Source organism: Camellia sinensis, chromosome 3 (assembly GCF_055761805.1).
Source record: "Camellia sinensis isolate YWXY chromosome 3, ASM5576180v1, whole genome shotgun sequence".
Classification (NCBI taxonomy): domain Eukaryota; kingdom Viridiplantae; phylum Streptophyta; class Magnoliopsida; order Ericales; family Theaceae; genus Camellia; species Camellia sinensis.
Genome location: NC_138963.1, coordinates 75,274,635 through 75,298,628, shown reverse-complemented (window position 1 = coordinate 75,298,628; position 23,994 = coordinate 75,274,635). Strand labels below are relative to the sequence as shown.

Below are 23,994 nucleotides of genomic sequence, written 5' to 3'. Positions count from 1 at the left end.
ATTTATGCAATTTTTCAGCTAGTCATGTTACCTTTGGGTATTCAATTCTAATCTTTCAAATTACATAAGTTACATTATCCTACCCAGTTTATAATTATTTGAAAGTGACTCTCTTTTGGGCTAGTCTCAATTTCCTAATTATAACTACAATTGAGAATATTATCGACCTTAATGTTACCCTTTTTAACAATTCTTTTATGTAGTTCTATATTCATAAGTTTTACAAATCTAAGCCACTTTGGCAGCTACTAAATTAGTAAACCCTATGAATACGGAACTAACCAACAATATTCTCTATTCATTAATTTTGAGTTATTTAATTATCATTAATTCAATCACAATTTTAATGAGATCACTATTTTTATGATTTCTAAAATTTCTTTTATATGATTGCTATTACCAATATAATAATAATAACTCGGGATGAACAGGAATATTTATATATGTATTATAACAATCATGAATATCTAAAATAATGGTTAATAAGAATTACACCTAATATGAATTAACCACTTTAATATTTAATATTCAATGTCATAAAATTATATCATGATATCAATTTTAAATCATGAAAATAAATAAATATTTAACAATAATAGACAATAAGTGTGCATAATTAAACAAAGCAAAAACATAATCCTTTAATGTGATACAATCAAATAAATATATTTATTTAATAGTCCGAACGATTCAGCAAAATTCTAAAATTACTTTTAATCTATGCACTTTATTATAACGGCAAGCAATACACTCAATTCAATAACATATTATGATGATTATAAAAATTATTATCACTAAAATTGATAATAAATCAAAATATGCATATGAACAGCATATAGAATTACATAAAAGTTTGCACCTAACATATCACAAAACAAAGTGAGTGAGGGAGTCCATGATGTGCATACTTAGTTACGATTTAGAAATTAGGAATGAAATCTTCTTTTACACAACCTTTGACTTTTAACAACACAAAAAGAGTTTCTTTCATACATAATGAATATGAAAGAGATTAGATGTACCATTCAGACATTGCCTAATAAATATGGCATGCAGCTTACAAGGTTGAACATACAGCGTATATTCAAGATAACCAACACATGCCGAGAGTTCAAACCTTATGAACAAAAAAATATGTTGTTATGAATAATTATAATTATAATATAATAACAATATTCATAAATATATTATTATTTCAAGGTGTATTGATTCACAAACTAAAGCTCTGATACCACATGTCAGATTTAATAATACATGTAACCATAATAATAATGCGGAATTAAACTTTACAGGATCTTGAATTCAATACAACTCAAAAATAAAACGAATATACCTTTGTCAGCCATTGAATTAGAGAAGTTGAGAAAATACCCCTTAGAGTTGAACTTTTAATTTTGGCTCACCTTCTTCTCTCTGTCTCTCTTAATTAGGATGACTATAAAACTTAAAGTGATAGAAAAATACTTATGATATGAAAATGAGAGTCACCCATCCTTATATAGAGGAGAGAAGAGGGCCAGATAAACTCTATCAGAAGAATTCCTAATCCATCAAGGTTTCCTTCTTATCTTAGAAGAGTGATTATATTAAAATTCTATTTACTGAACTTGATCTCAAATATTGGCTTTATCTATTTGTGGAGTCCAAATAAATTAAACATGTAGAAAATATGTAGGCTATTGGGCCACACTAGAAAAATAAATCTAACATATGTTAGTGTCACGTTACGTTTCATATAAATATAATCTATGGTAACATTCAATTTCCTAGGAAATTGAATGTTATCATAGTTCATAGATGTCACGTTACGTTACGTTACATTTATGTAGATATGATTTATGGTAATATTCAATTTCCTATATAGGAAATTGAATGTTGCCATAGATTATAAGTGTCACGTTGCGTTACGTTTATGTAGATATGTCACGTTACGTTTATGTAGGTATCACGTTACGTTTATGTAGATATGTCACGTTACGTTTATGTAGGTATCACGTTACGTTACGTTTATATAGATATGATCTATGGTAACATTTAATTTTCTATATATGGTTTTACTATTATTTATGATATTAACAACTAATGTTGAGGGTAAATGTGTCAACAAACTTTATTGGAACATAAATTTTTTAGTAGGACCATATATAACATAAGTCTCCCTAATAAGACTTATAAATAATTTTTCCAAACTAAAATAGTCAAAAAAATAAAAATAAAATACCAAACACGTCCCAAACGAACCAGGGTGCTATGTCGGTATGTTGGGAGTTCATGTATCTTCACACTCTTGTCTAGCGCGTGACAATTCACTATGCAAATAAAAGAGAAGCTCACGGCTGTTATTGTCAGATGTCAATCTAAAATCTTACAGCAAAGGCATCCCTTGATTTTCTCTCTCCTGTCTGCCTCTCTCTTCTCTCTAGCCCATCTGTAAAATCCTTTTTACCAGCACCAAGAAAAGAGTATCATATACGCTCTAAATATTATTATACGCTCTAAATATTATTTATGAATATAAAATTTACATAAATTACATAATATGTATTTTAATTCTGATAACAAATTTGATAAAATATTTAATAAAATATTTTGGATACTTGACATTTTTTCCCATGAAAAAGCCACCGAATTCACACAGGTGTGAAACCACAACTATTTAAACCAATTGAACTGTCAAAAAAATAAAGAAGCCAGACTCACCATTGTAAATTTCACATTTTTTGTGTAGCCTTTAATTCCTTCATTTTCAGGGGGGTTTGCTGTCAAGACCGACCTTTCAACCATTCAAAGTTCTCTTTTTTGTTCTCATGTAAAAAAACCTTTCATTTGTGTTTTGAACTTTCTCTCAAATCAAGATTCAAGATTCCTTTTTGCATCGCAGCCATGTCTAGTTTGTTCCCCCAGAATTCAAGTTTCTCACCTGCAAGAACTGCTTCTCCACATATAAGGACCAACCCAGATGTTGATAGGTATATTATATGATCCTTTTCGATTCGATTTCGATTCTAATGATTGGGTAGTTTTTGATGAGTTTATTGCTTTGATTGATTTGGGTTTTATATGTTTCTGGGTATTCTTAATTTCTTGTAGTCAGTACTTGGCAGAGCTCTTAGCAGAGCACCAGAAGCTTGAACCTTTCGTGCATGTCGTTCCCATATGCAGCCGACTGTTGAATCAAGGTTGGCAACTACCTTTGGTTTTGGATCTTGTCTTTCTATGTTTCTATTGGGTTATTTTGTTTTTTGACTAATTTCTACAATGGTTCTGTTATATTATGTGTGTGTGTGTGTGTGTGTGTGTGAGAGAGAGAGAGAGAGAGAGAGAGAGAGAGGATTGGGATTGTGCATGAACCAAATTGGCTGCCAATTGGTTTTCTTGTTTTCAATTTTTTCCAGTTGAAGTTTGAAGGGATATTAACTTAAATTAAGGTTATGATTTGTGTTGCATGTGTATTTAGAATTAGAGATTCTTGAATATTTATCCAAAAAAAAAGAAAAAAGAATTAGAGATTCTCGAAGGGTGTTTGTGTAATGGCTTAACAAATTTTGGTATTTGGTGTTTCTATGTATTGTTGATCTCAACGAGCTTGAATCGATTGACATGATTGTTATCATCACCTTGTATTCGACATATTGACTCTATGTCATAGCCAATCTCTTGCAGTGGTCTCTGAAATCAAGTGTACTTGCTTGAATTACAGATTGTTATCATCACCTTGTGTTTGACATATTGACTGCTCTATGTCATAGCCAATCTCTGTGCAGTGGTCTTTGAAATCAAGTGTGCTGTCCCTCAAAGAGTTGATTTTAGTTAATGGTTTGACTGTAATTATTGTTTTGAGTGTTCCATATAGTTTTCACTTGTTTATTACCCCTTCTTTTGATTTAAACTTGGTTTTTATTTCTGTTATAGGATATTTTGTTTCATTTCTCCTTTGTTATAAATATAATTGTATGGCCCTGTTTCGAAAATAATTCAAAATTCCAAGTTATTGTAATTTGTATTTATATCCTACCCACAAAAGGAAAAATATTTCATTGCTTCTAATGTTGACAGAGATATTAAGGGTTTCTGGCATGATGTCCAACCATGGATTTAATGACTATGAGAGACTGCAACGTGGAAGCCCTAATCTAATGGCTTCTCAAGACATAAAGCCAAATCTTGGAGGAACAGGTATAGGTGGATGGAGTGGCCATCCACATGAGGTATGTACACACAAAGTCATTCATGTTTACTACCTCGAATTACTTAAGTGATATCATCTTTTCTGATTCTTCAATCGGGTAATTGTGTTTCCACTGGTTTAGATTTTACTTACCATAATTGTGTGTGGGCTTGCACAAGTTATTTGTGTACCTAGAATTTTAATGGCCTTGAGTCATAATCAAGAGACATATACAACACAAGATGTTTGTGCTTATAGAGAATTAGCCCTATTTTGTTCATAATATTAACTTATTGACTTATGATTTGGACCATTTGCTTTGTTTATGTATACCATTACGCTGTGTTTGGCTGGGGGATTTGGAAAAGGCAAGGGAAATGGTGTGTGAAACTAGGTGAAATATAGGTATATTTTATTCACATTTCACCTACTTTTTCCCTTTTCCATTCCAAATTCCTTCCCAAATCCCTTCCCAAATCTCCTAACCAAACACAACATTAATTTATAAGAATTTCCGATTGCTCCCTTCTAGGAGCTTGACAACCATTCTGGAACACCCATAAGACCACCGAGCTCACTAGGTCAATTCAGTGTATATCCACACTGCTGATGCCTCCATGTTTTTAAGCTCAATGGTTACATTAATTTGTATGGAAAGTGATTTACAAACAGAATTTGTATACATAAAGTGCATTTAGAATGAAGCAACAGTGGCATGCTTGTAATTATATGACATAATGGTGGGTGTTTTAACTAGAAATGAAATGACCATATAATACCATGTTGTTTTGTATGGAATTTCTATACAGAAATTTTGTTTGTATAGCATCACCCTATCTGTGTTATTGGTTCATATATCATATCAAATGGTTGTCCCTTGTTTATTGTATGAGTAAATAACCAAGCTATTGCAGTTTCTTATAAAGCCCCTGATTTTGGTGTTGTTAGCTTGCTTAACTTTGTACTTCATTTAAATCAAAAAAGATTTGTACTTCATCAGTTTAAAGCAGTCAAATTTGTGGTATGCAGTACATCCCCATAAATTTTCAATTGAAGTATAATAAGAACCGTCGTTATTATATGAAGTATGCATGCCCTGTGATTTTAATTTACAATTGACTTTATTGAGAAAGCCACATAAATCAGGGACCTAAAAGCAACTCATATGCACTAGTCAAAGTTTTAAAAGGCTTTACGGAGGTTCGCCTCAAGGCTAGGGTAAAACTCATCAAGGCTTTGATTTTTAGGCTATACTCCCCTAAGGCTTGTGCATCGCAGTCTAAGATATACGCCTTTGGTGCGCCTTGTACGCCTTTTACTCATAAGAATATAAAGAGCACGCACATGAAGAGGTTTTCTTAGGCTCTTGTTAAACATAGTCTAGTAGATGGTTTAAACATAAAAAAGCAAAAAATAAAAAAGAATCTCTTTTGCAACTATATGTTATAGGAGTAAATGATCAATCAAGAAAAAACACAAAATTAATGCTCAAGTGAGAAACTCAATCACTAAAGTTAAGAATGTCAATTTCACTTTTAATGAGGGCAAGTTTCATTCTCTGCAATGAAATGTTTAATGCCTTAAGAAAAAAAAAATATTTACACCTATATATTTAATTTTTATTTATTTATTTTACTATTTTAAAATATTTAGTTTATTTACTAAATATTAAAATTTAAAATTTGAAATGCAACGTCTTAAGGTATATGCCTTGCCTCATGAGGGGTAAAACGCCTTGACTTACGCATTCGTCTTTAAAAACTTTGGCACTAGTAATCAATATCAACAGGAGAGTGATTTTTTTTTTCCCTCTCTTTTTCTTCTTTTTATTTTCTTTGGTAATAATAAAATTTGGTGTAAATTATACTTTTAACACTAAAGTATGAGTCAATTCTCACTTTGGCCCTTAAAAAAAATAATCTATCAAACAATTTCAATGTGGTCTAATTTGTAATGGATGTTTAATTAGCGGATGGAAAATGCCACGTAGAACTGTGTTAGATGTTATAGAACCTGATAAGTACTGAACATTGAGCCCTGTGTCTAATGGGGAGTTCAGGAGGCCTCCCTGAGGGTTGGGGAGTTTGGGAGTTTACCCCCTTGGTCTGATTTTTTGGGTACTTTGGTAATTTTTTTGTTGCTTCCACGTTGCCCTAATTTCTATGAGCAACACTTGTATTGTGTAAGAGATTTGTAATCATTTTCTGATCATAGTGAACCGTGGGTGAACCGCATAAGTTCTTGTGTTCTTGTGTGTGTGATTGATTGATTCAATTTGTTTTATCTTTCTTGCTTACTATTTTGTCCCACCGATTTCGGTTAGGAATTGTTGATTTCCTAACACATTGTCTTGACCCCCCTAACCTAAGGGCAAAATGTGGAATTATGAAAAGAAAAAAAAATCCCTCACACCAAAAAATAAAAAATAAAAAATAAAAAAATAAAAAAATAAAACAAAATAATCATTAACCAATTGAATTTTGCCACATCATTGGAGAGTGGTGTAATTCACCGCACTAAATCATATTAACCACCCCCTCGCCACTTTTCTTTTCATCCTTACCGTAAGCCTAGCTACCCAACCCAGCCCTTACCTCCCTTTTCACTACAGTGCCATTACTTTTACCCACTTACCATCTTCCTCCTCCTAACCCCTCATTTCGATCCCCGTGCTGCCAACCCCCACTACATCGAACCCCACAACCCGTCTCCTTCCACAAGTTAACCCACCAGCACCACCTTTTCTTTCTCTCATCTTTTTCCCCCATCTAGCTCCTGCCACCACCAAGGCCCCTCTTCCCAAATTGACACCCTCCTTCACCCTTGAGACCTCCCTCTATCTTCGTTCTCTAACCCATTGCCACCCTTGAAAAGCCCCTCCCTTACCCCCTGCACCCACCTCCACCTCAGAGAGCCCCCTCCACCAACCCTCTCTATACCCACCCCCACCCTCACCCTCACCCTCAAACCCAAGCCCTAACTTCCTTATTCTCTCATGTTTTTGTTGATTCTTGGTTTTCATTGATCTTTGGTCTAATGTGTTCAATTTTTTAGATAGAACTTGTGAGGAATAGCCTATAATGGAGAGGATCATATTGACTTGTTGGTTTGATTTTCCATGGAATGTATGTGAGAGTGAGAGTGAGAGGTGTGGCCAGTGAACAATGGTGGTGGGAAAACATTGTAGAGGCGGGAGACAAAGAATATTAAGTTTTTTTTTTTTTATATTTTAAATACAAGTATTTTATACATATATATGCATATATTTTTATACATAATAAAAATATACTACATAATGTAAATTATGTATATGAGATAAATGCCCCTAATTATTAGTCATGTGTCTTGCAAATGGTTGTCTCCTATCTAACAATTGAATAATTGTTAGAGTTTGGATCATATTGAAAACATTTGATAGTTTAAGGACTAAATTGGGGGAAAAATTCCTTAAGAACCAAAGCGAGAATTGGCCCGTACTTTAGGAGAGCAAAGTGTAATTTATTGTAAAATTTGAGAAAAGGAAAGTATAATGTCTTTCTGGACAGAAGTATGGTTCAATTTGCTTCAAAGCTTTTATGATCAACTTGTTACTTCTATTGAGATTTCTTTTCCCCACCTTTTTTTTTTAAAAAAGAAAAAAAGAAAAAAAAAGAAATCTCTTTTTCTAATTAATGGATTTCTCTAAATAAGTGTAGCACTAATGTCATATAACACTATGGATTTTAATAACGTACTCCTAAATTTCGTTTACTTCTCTTTCATAAGATATCATTGATTATAGGCTACACTGTTGTATGCACATCGGATACATATATACAATGTTGGTAGTTAGATGCCCATGTCAGTGAGCTCTCATGATAAATATATGCTGGTTACTAGCACACACGTGTGAAGGCAATCGTCTTTTCAAGACATTTGCATGGGAAAGAAGAGGCATCATTATCATCACTATCATTTTTTACTTGGCCTTGTACAAAGAGGGAGCATATATATTTAAGTGTGAGATGTATTTCACCTGTACATGAGAATGAGAGAGAGAGAGAGAGAGAGTGGAACCTCGCCTCTCATTGTTAGTCTTTCTCTTGGTCTCTCCCAAAAGGCCATAATCTATGTGCTTTAAAATTTAGAGTGTGGAAAATCAAAGAGGCTCTTGTAGTCTCTTTGACAGGTTGGTGTTGCATACAAATGTGAAGGGTCATAATCATAATTGCACGAAGCGGGGGGCGGGGGAGTGAGGGCCATATAAAAGAGTTTTGAGGTTGGGAGCGGAGGTAGGGGTGGGGGCAAGGAACAAAGCTCCTATAGGAGTTTCCTGCTACTAAACTCATAATCAAGCAAGACAATTTTGTGGGATATTTTGCTAGAGAGGTATACAACATAATCCCTATGTATTTTTGTTACATATAAAATTAGAAGATGCATAATATTTCCTAAAAATGTCACTAAGGTTATGTACTTTACTTAATGACGGAGAAGTCCAATTGTCACCATGTCATCTAGCACAAGGCCTTATAAATAAACTCTGGATACCCATAATCATCACAAACCATGCATATTGATTAAGACGTACTGTTTTGCGCTTGTGAGAGTCAAACATAAGAACTTTGGGAATTACCCAATAGTGGAGCTCCCATACTGAACCTCTTAGTCACCGGGCCACCCGTGCGGGTTATATATACTTAATTTATAATGAAAAAAATAAGTTTCTATTGGTTAGGTTTGTACCCAATCTACCTCTCTCATATCTCTATCAAATAGACTAAACTGGGTGTAGTTTTTTTTTTTTATGATTGAAAGTGTTAGTGTGTGTGTGTGTGAGAGATTCAATTTAGAGAAGGGAAAGAGTTAGGGAATGAGTTAGACTTCATTCCTTTTTATATTGATAATACTAAGTAATTACAGGAGTACCATAAGGCATAATATATGGACTAGCCCATTACACCAATCAAGGGAATAAATAAGAATAAAATACAATCACTTATTTCCTATTCTAACTTATTTCCTATTTTAACACTCCTCCACAAGCCGGTGCGAAGATATCTTTCATGCCCAGCTTATTGAGAATGCCATGAAATGGTTTGCTCTCTAGCCCCTTGGTGAGAATATCGGATAGTTGGTCTCCAGTCTTCACAAATGGAATACATATGATGTCATTAGTGAGTTTTTCCTTGATGAAGTACCTATCAATCTCCATAGGCTTAGTTCTATCATGTTGAACTGGATTATGACCTATGTTGATTGCAGCCTTGTTGTCACAGTATAGTCGCATGGAGTCAGTCTGATGGATTCCCAAGTCTCCCAACAATAGTTTAATCCACAGTAACCCCGACAGCATCGTCTAACCCCGATAGCCTCCACCCAGGTCTCCCAGTCCTTTCTCTCCTTTTGACAGCCATCACCCAGGCTTCTCTCTTCCTCGACAGGCCTCTCCAGCCACTACCGAGGGTTTCCAGGGGGCTGATCAGCCTTCTTACTAGTCCGGTCGAAGTCGCCAGGCCCTCTAGGGTCGCCTGGGTGGTCGCTACTCTTCAAAGTACTCTGATGATGTCATACGAAGTCATGTCTCTTACGTAGTGGACTGGTGATGTTATACACAGTCTTCTGGTAAGGTAAAAACAGTACAGAAGCAGACAAAAAAAAAAAAAAAACTCAGGTAATGTAAAAACAGTACAGAAACAAAACCACATTGGATTATTCATTCTTTATGCTTTTTTAGTTACTGTTGTGCTTATTACTCCATCTCATCTTCCGGATTTGTGATTGGCATCGTGTTTGAGGAATCGTGTTTAAGGAATAGTTAGTAGAGTCTCCATGGCGGATTTGACCAGTGAATCTACTACCTCTTAGCCATCTTAGGGCGAGAGTTCTGTTCTCCCTTCCACTATGACTGATAACCTCCACACTGGCCTTAGAATCACCACCTCTCTATTCAATGATCAGAATTATCTAGCGTGGCCGCAGAGTCTGACTATTTTCTTGAAGAGCAAGGGGAAGATGGGATATGTTAATGGGCGGGTTCAGGCACCCAGTATCACCGACCCTCATTATGACCAGTGGGAGATCATCAATTATCTGATTATAGGCTAGTTGATCCATTTTATGGTTCTGGAGATTGGAGATGGCTATTTGTCTATGGACACTGCTCAGGATATTTGAGAGGTCGTAGCAGCTACTTACTCTAGGAAGAGAAACTTCTCACAGGCTTTCAAGTTACATCGCTCCATTGAAAGGTCAGTACAAGGTAAGCAGACTATCCTCTAGTATTTTACCTTCCTTAGCAATAGATGGAAGTGGCTTGATCACCTTCAGGATTGCAAGCCTGTCTGTCTCACTGATTCTGCTGGTTACCGGAAGTTTGTGGCGCAAAAGCGGGTTTTCAAATTCTTGGAAGGCCTAAATGTAGAGTATGATCCGGTTCGGACCAAAGTACTTGGCATGGATGTGCTTCCTTCTTTCCAGGAAGCCTTTGCTTTTGTGCAGAATGAGGAGAGTCACCGTTCTACGATGTTTTCTTCTACTACTACTGATCGTTCGGTCTTGGTTTTTGCACCCTCTTGCGATAGCGACCGTGTGACTTGTGGTTCTCGTCCTTCCTCTGAGAAGGATAATCTTTACTGTGACTACTGTCGTCGACCTCGCCACACACGAGAGACTTGCTGGAAGCTGCATGGAACTCCCTCTGGTGGCCGAGGCGACCGTCCTGATACTTGAGGGAGTTGGTCTGGTACTAGAGGCTGAGGGGCCAATGCACGAGCCCATCTTTCAGACACTGTTGAGCCCCCATCTTCATCTCCAGTCATTTCCTCTGTTACTGATGTTTTGGGGTTATCTGCCTCGGATTTTGAGATTACTCTTTGCCACTTACTAGATTGTCAAGCCTCTAGTTTCGCTATAGGTGCACCCTCTTCTTCCTTTGCCAATTCAAGTAACTTGGCTTCCTCCCCATGTGCATTGCTATCTCATACGACCTGTACCATGGATTATTGATTCAGATGTTTTTGACCATATGTCTGGCTCCTCTAATTTATTTTCAGAGCATAACCCCTCCTCAAGTCAGGAAAAGTGTGTATTGTTGATGGTACTATTTCATCTGTGTCAAGGAAAGGTTTAATTCATGCCACCTCTTTCCTTCCTTTGTCCTCTGTCCTCCATGTTCCCAATTTTAGTGTTAATCTTTTATCTTTGAGTTGCATTACCCGTGACTTAAATTGTAGCGTGACATTTTTTCCTGATCGTTGTCTTTTTCAAGACCTTATCACGAGGAAGATGATTGGTAGCGGTAGAGAGGAACATGGGCTCTACATTCTGGATCAGACAGACAAGTTAGCTCATTCATCTATTCAATTACCACCCACCAAGGAAGACATTTGGTTGTGGCAACGTTGCTTGGGGCAACGTTGCTTGGGGCATCTCTCTTTTTTATTACTTAAGCATTTATTTCCTTTTGTTTTGAGAAAAATAATGTGTCAGATTTTTAATGTGTATCTTGTCAATTTGGAAAATAACACAGAGCCTCTTTTGCTCATTCTATTAATAAAATTTTAGTTCCATTTTCTTTGATTCATTCAGATGGATGTGGTCCATCCCGTTTTGTGTCTTTAACCGGTCAAAAATGGTTTGTCACCTTTATAGATAATTGTTCCAGGGCCACTTGGGTCTATTTGATGAAGTGCATATCAATCTCCACATTTTTAGTTCTATCATGTTGAACTGGATTATGAGCTATGTTGATTGTAGCCTTGTTGTCACAGTTTAATCGCGTGGAGTCAGTCTGATAGATTCCCAAGTCTTCCAACAATAGTTTAATCCATAGTAACTCACATATACCCTGAAGATTGTCGGGTGGCTATTTGGGGCTGTCGTCTAGGCTACAGAAGAGAGGAGGTCACCTGTAGTGATGGGTAACAGAGGAGAGTTGGCTAGGGCATGACTCTGATACCATGTCAGCTTAGAGAAGAGAAAGAATTAGGGAATGAGTTAGACTTCATTCCTTTTTATATTGATAATACTAAGTAATTACAGGAGTGCCATAAGGCATAATATATGGGCGGCCAGCCCATTACACCAATCAAGGAAATAAATAAGAATAAAATACAATCACTTATTTCCTATTCTAACAAGGGTGTGCCTCCATGTGTGGAGGATATGTATTAGATGTCCTTATAACTTGATTGTATGGGCCAGTATGGTGATGATCTGGTAGCCTCTACTCATTTGGGCCACACATAGTTCAAGTAGTAGCTTTAATTGGTGTAACATCAAGCTGTATTGGAGCTCAACAAGCACCTAGCCACGGATCCTTATCTTTAAATTCTTTATATTGCATAAAATTGCAAAATCAAATAGTGACTTAAGTTCTGTAACTATAATCGAAATTAATATGGCAGCATATTATAGGTTCAAGATTATCAGATAGCAAGGCAGTTTTCATAAAAGAAATAAGCTTCTTCTACCATTTTTGTAGTAGTGTTGATTGAAGTGAATGTCCATCTCTTTTCTGCATATAAAATGCTTCAAAGTTCATTACGCCTGACAGCAATAGCAATAACTGGTTGTTGTATAATGGACTTTGAGATTAGACAAGTTAAACTCAAACTTCCTATCCTAATACTTGTTCCCCCAACCCCCCTTTTCTTCCTGTTGATTGGTCTCTTCGTGGAAAACCTAGGACTTTGAAAGTAACAGACAATTGGGAGAAATGATTAGCTAACTAGTTGATGAAGTGATAGTGACAACCAAAGTTCATAGAAATATCTCCATTATGCCAACTAATTGATTAAGTATCAATGACCACATTTAACAAATGGTAATTGTTTTCGATACCGACATTAACAAAGCTTATATCCCATTTTTTGGAGTCCATTATCTATGCAAAATCTAAAAATTCCCGAGATATTGATTTGTGATTATATATCAATTTTAAACAGTAAATAGCAATCCTAATCAAACAATCAAAGATGAATTGACACAACGATTTAACGTGGAAAAATCACAATAGGAGTGCTTCCAATTGTGATAAAAAAATATCGGGCCAAAACTACAAAATAATCCACTATGAAGACAAAAAAAGGAATTACATAAGTGTGCCCTCAATTACCTAGCGAATCCACATTCAAATTGAACTGACCCTAATGTGCCTCTTCTACCACCATCTTTACCTTAGAATTTTCTTGCCCAACCTTGAATCCACAACGTTGATGTTGAATCCACTATGGTGAGCCACTCCGGAATTCATCAAAGCTTCAGGCCCAAGTTCCTCAGAATCCACCGAAGAACAACTCTCTCTTTTGTGAATAAAAGGAAATAAACAAACCCCTTGATAATGTTGATATAAAGTTCATGGATCCATTAATCATTCTTAAATCATCAAAGAAACACTCATAAATCACCATCCAATATAAAACACTTTGTTTTTTTCTTCCTCTCTGAAAATATGGGTGGCTCAAAACCTAAAAACAACGAACAGCGCACTTTATAGAAAATAGAATCGCGTAGACCGCTTGAACGCATATTTCACCACTTGAGCAGTGTGACTAAAGGCTGTGCAAAACATATATGCTGACCGCTCGTGCAACTTTTACCGCTCGAGCGGTAAAATTTTCTTCCCAGAAGTTCAGACGCTCTGTAGAAGTACTGGATGATCCTTTTCTTTGCTTGAGCGCGCAAATAACCGCTCGAGCGGTCAAACAATTTCAACTGCATTTTTGCTTTTTACTTCGGGAGCGTTGTCCCTCGACCCTGCTCAGGCGCTGTCCTAAACCTGTCATGGAGCGCTGTCCCCTGAACCCCCGCGAGCTGACTAGGCAGCTCGATCCCCGTACTTAGTCAGTGAAGTGGTAAACATGACAGGATTAAGATTATAAACTCCTCTGCATAGGCTCAATTTGGGTTGGATTCGCATCTAAACACTCACATCTTCACTGAAACATAAGAGCGAATAAAATTACAATTGAATGGAGTTTTGTCAAACGAGATTGCCAATTACAAAAACCTAACAATCTAGATTCAATAGAGCTGTAGGTCTATATGTGTTATTAAGTTGAAGTTGAGAATTGTACGATGTGGAAAGTTCCTTTGCTCCCTAATGATGTGATCTCCAATGATATATCTCACAACCAGCATGTGATCTGCCAAGTTTCTAGCTGTAATCTGCTTTTCAAGCTACTCAAAAAGTTCGAGAAGTCAATAAGAAAGCCAGAAGATAACCAAGGAAAATCTAAATAAATAGCGAAAGAGGAAGAAAAAAATAAGGATAAAAGGGAAACTAGAACATTTATACAAACTAATGTACCTATGCACTTGTGGAATAGTAAAATTCTAACCTAGTGCCATTTTTTTTGGCTGAAAGGCTAAAATCAACCTGATCCAGGCCTTTTGGATGCTTGGTATTGGCAACCTAGCCTTTCATTTCCATAATAGATTGGAGATCATTATCCATACACATTCCTTTTGATATACAAAAAAGAATATTTTATTGGATAAAGAACAGAGGAACTACATTGGTCCTTGGGCATATGTATCATTGAATCCATTGTTTGGGTATGTAATTTACTTTAGCTTTTTAATTGATTGCTTGGGTCAACTCCCACATTGTTGTTTAGTTGCGGTAATATTTAGATATGAAGCTAAAATGTTGAGCATCTCAGCCATTGGTGTGGATTTGACCAGCATCCACTCCCCAATTGTTGTTCACCCATCATACAGTATATTGATCCAAAGAACTTGCTTTGCTTTGAGTTTTTATGTCATCCATTTCTGAAGTGATGCTAGGCTGCTTCACACGGATGCACCTTACTCAGCCACATGACGAACATGTTTTAAGCTAACTGTAGTCAATTTCAAAAGCGTCTGCTCCCACATGTTATATAGAATCCCAAATGTGACTCATCCATTCATTTTTTCCTCTGTATTTTATTTTATTTTATTTCAGTTACAGAGATATGTGCCCTCAATAGGTGGTTGAGGTACATTAGCTGGATGAAAATTTAAATATACGTAGCACCCATTTATTTCATCCTCGTACCTTTTTACAAATTCTCTTGTTGAGTAATGAGCAACAAGAACTCTCTTGATCATCTGTTTCTCTAATTTTTTTTTTATGAAAAAAAATGGCTGCTTTATTTCCATTTCATGCTTTTCTATATTTTTCTTTAAATATGCAACCATGGTTCCAGTTTTAATAAATCTGACGTTCATTATGCAGCATAGGTTTAGTGCACCGCAAGGGATAATGGACTGGCACGCAGCCCCAGGAAGTCCAAGTTCCTACATTGTGAAGAGGATATTGCGCTTGGAGATACCGGTGGACAGCTATCCAAATGTAAGCTGTGACATTGTTTTGATAAAGTTTGATTCCTGAAATTATTCCCATTATCAGAAAGTGCTTAGGCTGACTACATTGCTTGTGAACATTAGTTCAATTTTGTTGGGCGGCTTCTAGGTCCTCGGGGCAATTCCTTAAAACGTGTGGAAGCTTCAACAGGTTGCAGAGTATTCATTAGAGGAAAAGGTTCAATAAAAGACCCTGACAAGGTTATATTTGTTTCCAACTCTTAAAAGTTTATGATTACAAATATATTTAAGCTTTAATCTCGAGTTAGGTGGAGTTTGGCAATTGTTTTTTTACTTTTTTGCTTTTTTTGAATTTAAAAAAGCTGATGCGTTTGATAATTACTAATTTTTATTTTTATTTTTTTATTTTTTCCAGTTAGACCGTTGGCTTTTTTAGCTTTTTAGTAGTTTTTTTAGCTCAAGTCAAGCAGGCTATTGCTCTTTAGCCAAAAAGCAGTTTTTTTAGCATATGCCAAATGGGGTCAAGTCAAACTTAAAAATTTGAAGATGATTTCTAGTACAAATTCCTTCGATTATCATACATATTCAATTATTGGTAGTGGGTATCCTCTTTTTGGAATTTTAACTTTTACAATCATACCTTTATGTATTCTGAAGGAGGAGATTCTACGGGGAAGACCAGGCTATGAGCACCTGAATGATCCACTGCACATTTTAGTAGAGGCAGAATTACCCGCCAATATTGTTGATGTACGATTGAGACAGGCACGAGAAATTATAGAAGAACTGCTCAAACCTGTGGTACTTATTTCTCTCCTTCCACACTTTCCGATTCTCACACGTTAATAATGAGCAATAAGGAAGTGAATAATTACCATCAAAGACTCGAATGAATATTTCAATTTCTATGTATTTCACTTAGGTTTTACCTTTTGCTATGTTTCATAATGACTTCTAAATATGTGAAGTACCCATGCAGGACACACAACACTTGGGATAAGGGATTTTTATCTGACATGTGGCTAGAGCCTAGACACTCTGCCAACAAGCATGTTTAGTAATTTGAGTTTTCCATATAATTATATATAAAACTCTCACATCATGCATGAAATGCTTCCCATCACCTTGTAAAATTCATTTCACCTTATAAAATAAAACAAGAACTTAAGAAATATGAATATTTTGGTGTACCCTCATGTCTGTGGATTTGGAATTAGATGAATCTGATGTTTAGACATATACCTACACCCAACAACCGTGCCTGAGTCGATGTAATGTAGACCTTTTGGAGTTCAAAGGGAGTAAAGTTTATGTTTACATTCAGAGCAGAAATCAGGATAAGTAAATTAAGAACCATCTTTTTCTCTCTTTTATAAGTTACTCGTATCTAGGGTTGAAAGACAAACCATTTTGAGGGGTCTCTTATGATTCTTAACGGATCATGTAGATGCCTATTTTGAATTAGGGTTTTTAGTCTAATAAGGTTGCCTTGCTATTGTTAGCCTTGGATTGTTGATATGGAGTATTAGGCTGTGTAGCTGTTTTCGCTAGGGCTATAGCCCTCTTCTTATTTTCTCTCCTCTTTACAGCATTCTACATCAATATCTTTGCGAATGCCTTTTGTAGGCCGTTCTTGCATTCATGTGAACATACATCGTCTGTCCTTCATGAATGGATAGATTCATACTCACACTCTGCATCTTCAATTGCAGGACGAGTCACAGGATATCTATAAAAGGCAACAGCTAAGAGAACTTGCAATGCTAAATTCCAATTTCAGAGAGGAGAGCCCTCGGCCAAGCGGAAGCGTCTCTCCTTTTGGTTCCAGTGGGATGAAGCGTGCCAAAACTGGTTGGTAGCTATGGACCTTTTTAAATTCTCCAGGATGGTCTGTCTGGGTGCCCCGTTGCTGCATCTTCACACCGTACTATACCTCTCAATAAATCTTTATTCTCTATAGCTTGAAGGAGTGAGCTAACAAATGTGGCCGGGAATTTTAATGCAAGCAAGAGCCTCATTCGACAACATAAGCACAGGGAAGAAAGAAAAAAAAAATTAAAAAACATTTGTTATATAGCTTTGATGGCTGTAGTTGGCTGCTGTTGCAAAAGTAGAACAATTATTGCATTTATTTGTTAATAACATTGGGGATATATTTATTTTATTCAGGTTGTGTTGGAAAATTGTTGATAGTGTGCAATATCTGGACCTTGGAGGATTGGGTTCAGGGAGGTGTGTACTACATTTAATTTGTCATTTTATATATCGAAATTGAATTTGAGGTTGGAATTTTTTTTCTTTTACAGCTTTGCTTCTGCAAATATTCAGTAACTAAAAACATAATTAGGGTAGGCAGGTAGGTGCGGAATTGGGTCGATGGCAACCCCTAGCTTCACCACTTGACATATAGTATTTACCCATCATTATTTTTTTTCCCCATACAATAAGATGTTAGAGGTTAGTAAGTTAGATTATAACAAAGGGTTGCAATTATTTCATCGACTCGAATTGTGAACTTCTAACCTTCTCAGAGTCCTAGGAGACAGTTATATAGACTATTAGACTAACTGTCTTGTCCACACTTTTTGTCTAATTACTATATTTATTGGTATTTATTTATTAAAAATTATTTTTTTAATAAATAATTATTTTAACATTTGTTATTCATATGACATTTATGCAGTGATTTACAATTTCAATGAGAACGTGATTTAACTCCATGAAGTCGTGATATTGGTACACGGGTTTAGGCTGATTTTTATGAAATACAAAATGCTCATTGACTGATAAGAAATTAATTGGCACTTTGACAATTCCAAATATTTAAGGATTGTACGTTCTGTTCTAGATTAAACAAATGAAGTTTTATTTGTCTTATAGTATGGCTGGGCTAACAACAAGAAGTGTTGGTGCAAGTCTTCTTTGGGATGACGATGTTGATAATGTTACTTCAAAATAAAAGCCTAAATTACACTGAGTTGCTTTATGATTGTTGCTTTTCTAAAACAAATATTTGTACCCACCAGATGGTATGCATTGGATTAATAGCAAATCCGCCTTCAGGATACAACTACAACGAAACTGATCTAAAGATCTTCTAACTGTTTACGCAGACGAAGACATCAAGGTATGATATTTTGTTTCTTGGAAAACATAAAGTTGTTGATTGAAAAATCAAAATCAAAAGAAAGAGAGAGAATTGAATTTTAGACTTGATTGTTGAGATTTTTAGATGCTTTGATTGGCCTGATCGCATGTCTATTTATATGATTGGAAATCCTTGATTGCACCTGATCAGATTTAATTTCAAGACGTTTTGCGCTGATGTGGCCGTGCTAAGTATTTATAGGATCAGAAATCCTTGATCGCATCTAATCAGATCTAACCTCAAGTGTCCGTGCTAAGTATTTATAGGATCCGAAATCCTTGATCACACCTGATTAGATCTAACCTCAAGGCGCTTTGCACCATCAAACGCCGCACCTGTGTGCGTGTGTGAATGGTTGCAGTGTATGAGCATATACTCTAGCACCTTTTTCACAATTCTTTATTCAAAGAAATAATTTATATGAGTATTTATTAAACCATCTATTTTTTCTCATCTTTTCAATGTGGGACAAGCCACAAAGTTAAAAGCGCTTTCTAAGGAAACAAAGAAGGTTTTTGAAAACATTAAAAAATAAATCTATTTTTATTTTAGAAAATCCCCAACGTGAAGTTATCTGCTTCGTGTATTTTTGTTTTGTGTTTTTTTTTGTTTTTCAATAAATAAGAGAGTATTACATCATGAAAAACCTTGCAATTGAAAGGAAGAACGGGCCTTCTCGTGGAAATGGATGTGCGCAGCATGGGCAAATCACCGATGCATGCGAGATGGTGCGGCTCCGACCCGCGAGCAACTAGAAGATTTATTTGTATTTTTTTTATTATTTAATTAAATTATTTAGTTTCCTAATTCTATTAGGCTAGGTTTAGATTTCTTTTATTATAATATAAATACATGTTAAACTCACTGTAATGGGAGATCTTTGATTCAGCCATTTTTTAATACAGAATTTTCTTTTCCTTTATGGAGTTCTAGTTTTCTTTACTACGACTAGGGGTGAAACCACAATGAATTTGTATTTTTATGATTCAATTATAGTTTTTATTGTTAGATTATATTGATTGATTGATTTAAATATTTTTAGGTAAGGTTTTTTATTTTGTATAATTGTTTGTTCTATTGCAGATTTCGAGCACGATAGAAACTTAGAATTCCCTACATATCAAATAATTAGATTTTTATGGTGTAATTTATCAATCAAACTAATCAATCTTTTGAGATATTATTTTTATAAAATAAATAACCTTTGTGTGATTTTCAGTTGAGTTATACAAATTGAATCATAAATATTTTATGAATAAAATATTGGTGATAAATCCTTAATGCCTTAATACTTTCAGATGGTTAATTCTTCAAATTATTTTTAATAAATTATTTTATCAAATAATTCAAATCTTTTTCATTCAACTTTATTTTATTTTATTTTACTTTCGATCACTTGATTCTTTATTTGAATATACCAATTCCTGTGAATTCGATCTTGGACTTACCGAGACTTTATTGCTTCGTGACAACCTGAAATATTTTATTCAAAATATTTTTGATGAGTCTAAGGTTGAATCCACAAGGATAGGGTTGCAAACGAGCCGAGTTGAACCGAGCTTTGCTAAGCTCGAGTTCGGCTTGTTTGCTTATCGAGCTCGTTTATTGAGTTCGAACTCAGGTTGATAAGATTTATTTATATTATTTAAATAAAGATATTTAAATAAAAAATATTATTTATATTATTTAATACATAAACAATGTATTTATACTATTATTTATATATATATATATATATTTAATATATAAATAATTTATTTATTATATAATTTAAATAAAGATAAACGAGTCATGCTTACCGAGCCAAGCTTTTAACAAGCTGAGCCACCTCGCGAATAACTCGGTTCATTTGCAACCTTAAGGATTGGTATATTCAAATAAAGAATCAAGTGATCGAGAATAAAATAGATTGAAAAAGGTTTGTATGATTTGAGAAAATTAATTAGCTCAAGTAATCTGCAGTAACAATAATGCGAAGGCAGTAAGACATTAAGGATTCACCATCAATATTTTCTTTGTAACATATTTTAGATTCAATTTATATAATTCAATTGGAAACTATACAAATGGTGTTTCTAATAGGAAGATAAAAAAGTTATTTTATACAAATAAATATGCCGAAAGATTGATTACTTGATTAATTGATTGCGCTATAAAAATTTAATTATTTGATTCGTGGAGAATTTTAAGTTTCTATCATATCCGGAGTCTATGATAAAACAAACAATTTTATAAAACAAAAACTTTATCCAAAAATATTTAAATCAATCAATATATAATCTATAATAAAAACTATAATTGACTCATAACATACTCACAAATAATCTATTGGGATTTTACCCCTAACCCTAGCAAAGAAAACTAAAACTTTATAAAAGAAAAGACAATTCTGTATTAAAAAACTGCTTAATTAAGGGATTATTTGAGATGATTTAAAGAAGTGTATTTTTTAACTTTTTATAAAATATGGATTGAGTTTGGGTTGGGTTTGAAGTGATGTGTTAGAGAGGTTGTAACTTAAATAAAATGAAGTGACTTAAATAGGATAGTGACTTTTTAACTTTTTTCAAACATGTCAAACCAACCCTAATAATGCCTCCCACAATCAAATTTACATATTTTACAGTCGTACCAAATGCCTCGAAATTTCGAGGCTTGAATGCTTATTTTTTGTGTTGGTTTGGGTTTTTTTTTTTTTTTTTTTTTTTTTAAGGATGGTTATGTGTAAAGGTGTGCTAAAAAATTAGACATCTCGCACCAATTCAGTTTGTGTAGTCTGATAAGGTAAGTGAGTTGGGGTGAACTAGTTTGGCGATAAAATTGATCGATCAGTTAGGCTGCTGGTTAAAATTTATTAATTTCATCGCCAAACTGATCGATCAATTTTATCGCCGAACTAGTCTAACCCAACTCACTCACCTTAGCAAACCACACAGGTTGAATTGATGCGGGATGTCTAATTTTTTAACACACCCCTACACATAAACCATCTTTGCAACAACAAAAAAAAAATCGAGGCCTGAAGGGTTTTTCTATTTATGATAAAAGATACCTTAAATCTCTCTAATAAAAACCAAAAGACTTACTAAGGTTTGGTTTGAAATGTTCTAAATAAGTGTATTTTTTGACTTTTTATGAAATATGAATTGAATTTAAGTTGGATTTGAAGTAATATGATAAAGAAGTGATGTGATTTAAATAAAATAATATAATTTATATAAGATAGTGATTTTTTAACTTTTTAATTTTTTTAATACATGACAAACAAGACATATTAATTAAATAAATCTCTCATTTCCACGGTTGGATCGTACCGAATGTAGGCGCCAGGCCACCTGCAGTATTGCAAATTTCTTCATTATTATATTTGGCCCAATCCTTTTTTAATTGCAATTTATTACACACACACACAAAAAAAAAAAAAAAAAAAAAAAAAAAAAAAAAAAAACAGAATTAATTTATTAAATCACAATAAAATATAAATTAAAATAATTGTCATAAGGCTTCGTTTGGGAAGCCATGGTTTGGGCTTTTTTGGCTATTTTAGTCACAAAAAATAAAATAGGCTATTTTAGCCATAACAAACAAAACATCACATCCAACCCATAATCATTACATTATTCTCTCACAAAAAAACTCAAAAAAACCAAAAAGCCAAAAAGTCCTTCCCAAACCAAACTTTTAAAGCCCAGACTAAAATAGTCAAAAAAGCCAAAAAATCAAAAAGCCAACCTACTTCCCAAACGGAAGCGTAATAACACCCTAAAATAATAGAATAATTATACACTTTCAAACATTTATCACACCCCTCAACTAAGCATATTTCTACGGATAAATTACAAATAACCCCTGAGGTTTATAGTTTAAAAAATTATAAATATTTCATTGTTAAAAAAATTTATTTAACAGAATTAACTAAAAAAGAGAAATTCATAATTACTCTTCTACATAATAATAAAGTTACATGAATTATTAATTAAAACATATTTATAACATCATTAAAAACTGTTAATTGACTTGATGATTTATTAATAAAAGGGAAGTTTTGTTATGAAATTAGAAACCTCAGGGGGTGGATTGTAATTTTTAAAACCACATGAAGCGATTTGTATTTTAATCAAACCTCAGTAGTATATTTGTAATTTACCCTATTTATTAAAAAAATTTCTTACTTAGAAACAAAAAGGGAAATAAGGTAGAAAAATGGTGATAAATTTTAGTCTCCCTCATTCTCCTTCACTTCTTTTGTTTTCTTTCTCTATTTTTTTTTCCTTCACTTCTTTTGGGAACTTAGTTTTTAGGTTTTTTTTTTGTTTTTTTTTCACTACAAAACAAATGTTTTACAAAACTAAAAAAAAACAAATTCAAACAAAATATCACAGCAAGCCCCATAATCATTTCACTTTTTCTTTCACAAATATCACATCTAACCATAAAAAAACCCAATTATTTTTCCAAATACAAAAAAAAATTTCTCTAATAATATCCTACAATTAAAAAAACTTACAAAAAAATTTACTTCCCAAACACTCACTTTGTCTCATGTATAGATATACTAGTTGTAAGGTGTTGTACTTCACACGACGGCCCATGCCCATGCCCATGCTTATGCTTGTGCTAATGCTAATGCTCAAGCTCGTGGATCAAGCTAGCTGTAGCATGAAATCAAGTACGGCTCATATTGGACACAACGTTGCATCCTTATTCAATGAGTGGCAACAAAATTAAAAAAGAAAATGTCTCGTAATTCAAATTTTGTGACTCAAAAGTGGCTCAAATGGTCAAAACGACATCGTTTTGGCCATTTTTATGTTGTTCTGTACTCAAAACGACGTCGTTTTGGCCATTTGAACCACTTTTGAGCCACAAAATTTGAGCTACGTAGCATTGTCGATTAAAAAAATAGGCATTAGAGGGAATTGCAAGGGAAATAGTATTCACTAGAGATGGCATATAAACCTGTCCGATTATATCCATTTAAAACTCATATTTTTTAAATTTGAGCTTAAATGAGTTTCTTTTTGTCAACTCATTTATAATTGGATTTACATGCCTACTCATGTAAGCCCATCTAAATGGCCACCACTCTACCACCAATTTTATAAATTTTTTAAATAATTTTTGGACAAATTACAAACACCCCTCTCGAGATTTGATAAAAATATAGATTCTTCCCTGAGATTTGAGAAATTATAAATTGCCCCCTGAGAGTCAAATTTTCATAACAAATTAGGAAAAATTAAGGGGGAATTTGTATGAAAATAAAAAGCTCAAGAGGCAATTTATTATGAAAATATAAACCTCAAGGGGGCAGGATGTAATTTCTCAAACCTCAGGGGAAAATTTGTATTTTCACCAAACCTCGAGGGGGTGTTTGTAATTTGCC

The 23,994-nt window shown here is 34.3% G+C and overlaps 1 protein-coding gene across 1 annotated transcript; it reads left to right on the top strand.

The window, feature by feature from the left end:
• The first annotated feature begins 2,300 nt into the window (after positions 1-2,300).
• Positions 2,301-17,749, top strand: LOC114286133 (KH domain-containing protein At2g38610). The gene is made up of 7 exons (XM_028229208.2): positions 2,301-2,969; positions 3,091-3,179; positions 4,057-4,208; positions 15,372-15,488; positions 15,584-15,700; positions 16,118-16,261; positions 17,173-17,749. Exons 1-7 carry the CDS (start codon positions 2,884-2,886, stop codon positions 17,317-17,319), a joined length of 852 nt encoding a protein of 283 aa, XP_028085009.2. The 5' UTR covers positions 2,301-2,883; the 3' UTR covers positions 17,320-17,749.
• Positions 17,750-23,994: the final 6,245 nt, after the last annotated feature.

What these genes read in the sequence shown, in the direction of transcription:
- LOC114286133 (XM_028229208.2), top strand. Translation starts at nt 2,884, where the DNA reads ATGTCTAGTTTGTTCCCCCAGAATTCAAGTTTCTCACCTGCAAGAACT. An exon ending in CAGCCGACTGTTGAATCAAG is followed by an intron (nt 3,180 to 4,056) that starts GTTGGCAACTAC and finishes TAATGTTGACAG; the next exon opens with AGATATTAAGGGTTTCTGGC. An exon ending in AAGAACTGCTCAAACCTGTG is followed by an intron (nt 16,262 to 17,172) that starts GTACTTATTTCT and finishes CTTCAATTGCAG; the next exon opens with GACGAGTCACAGGATATCTA.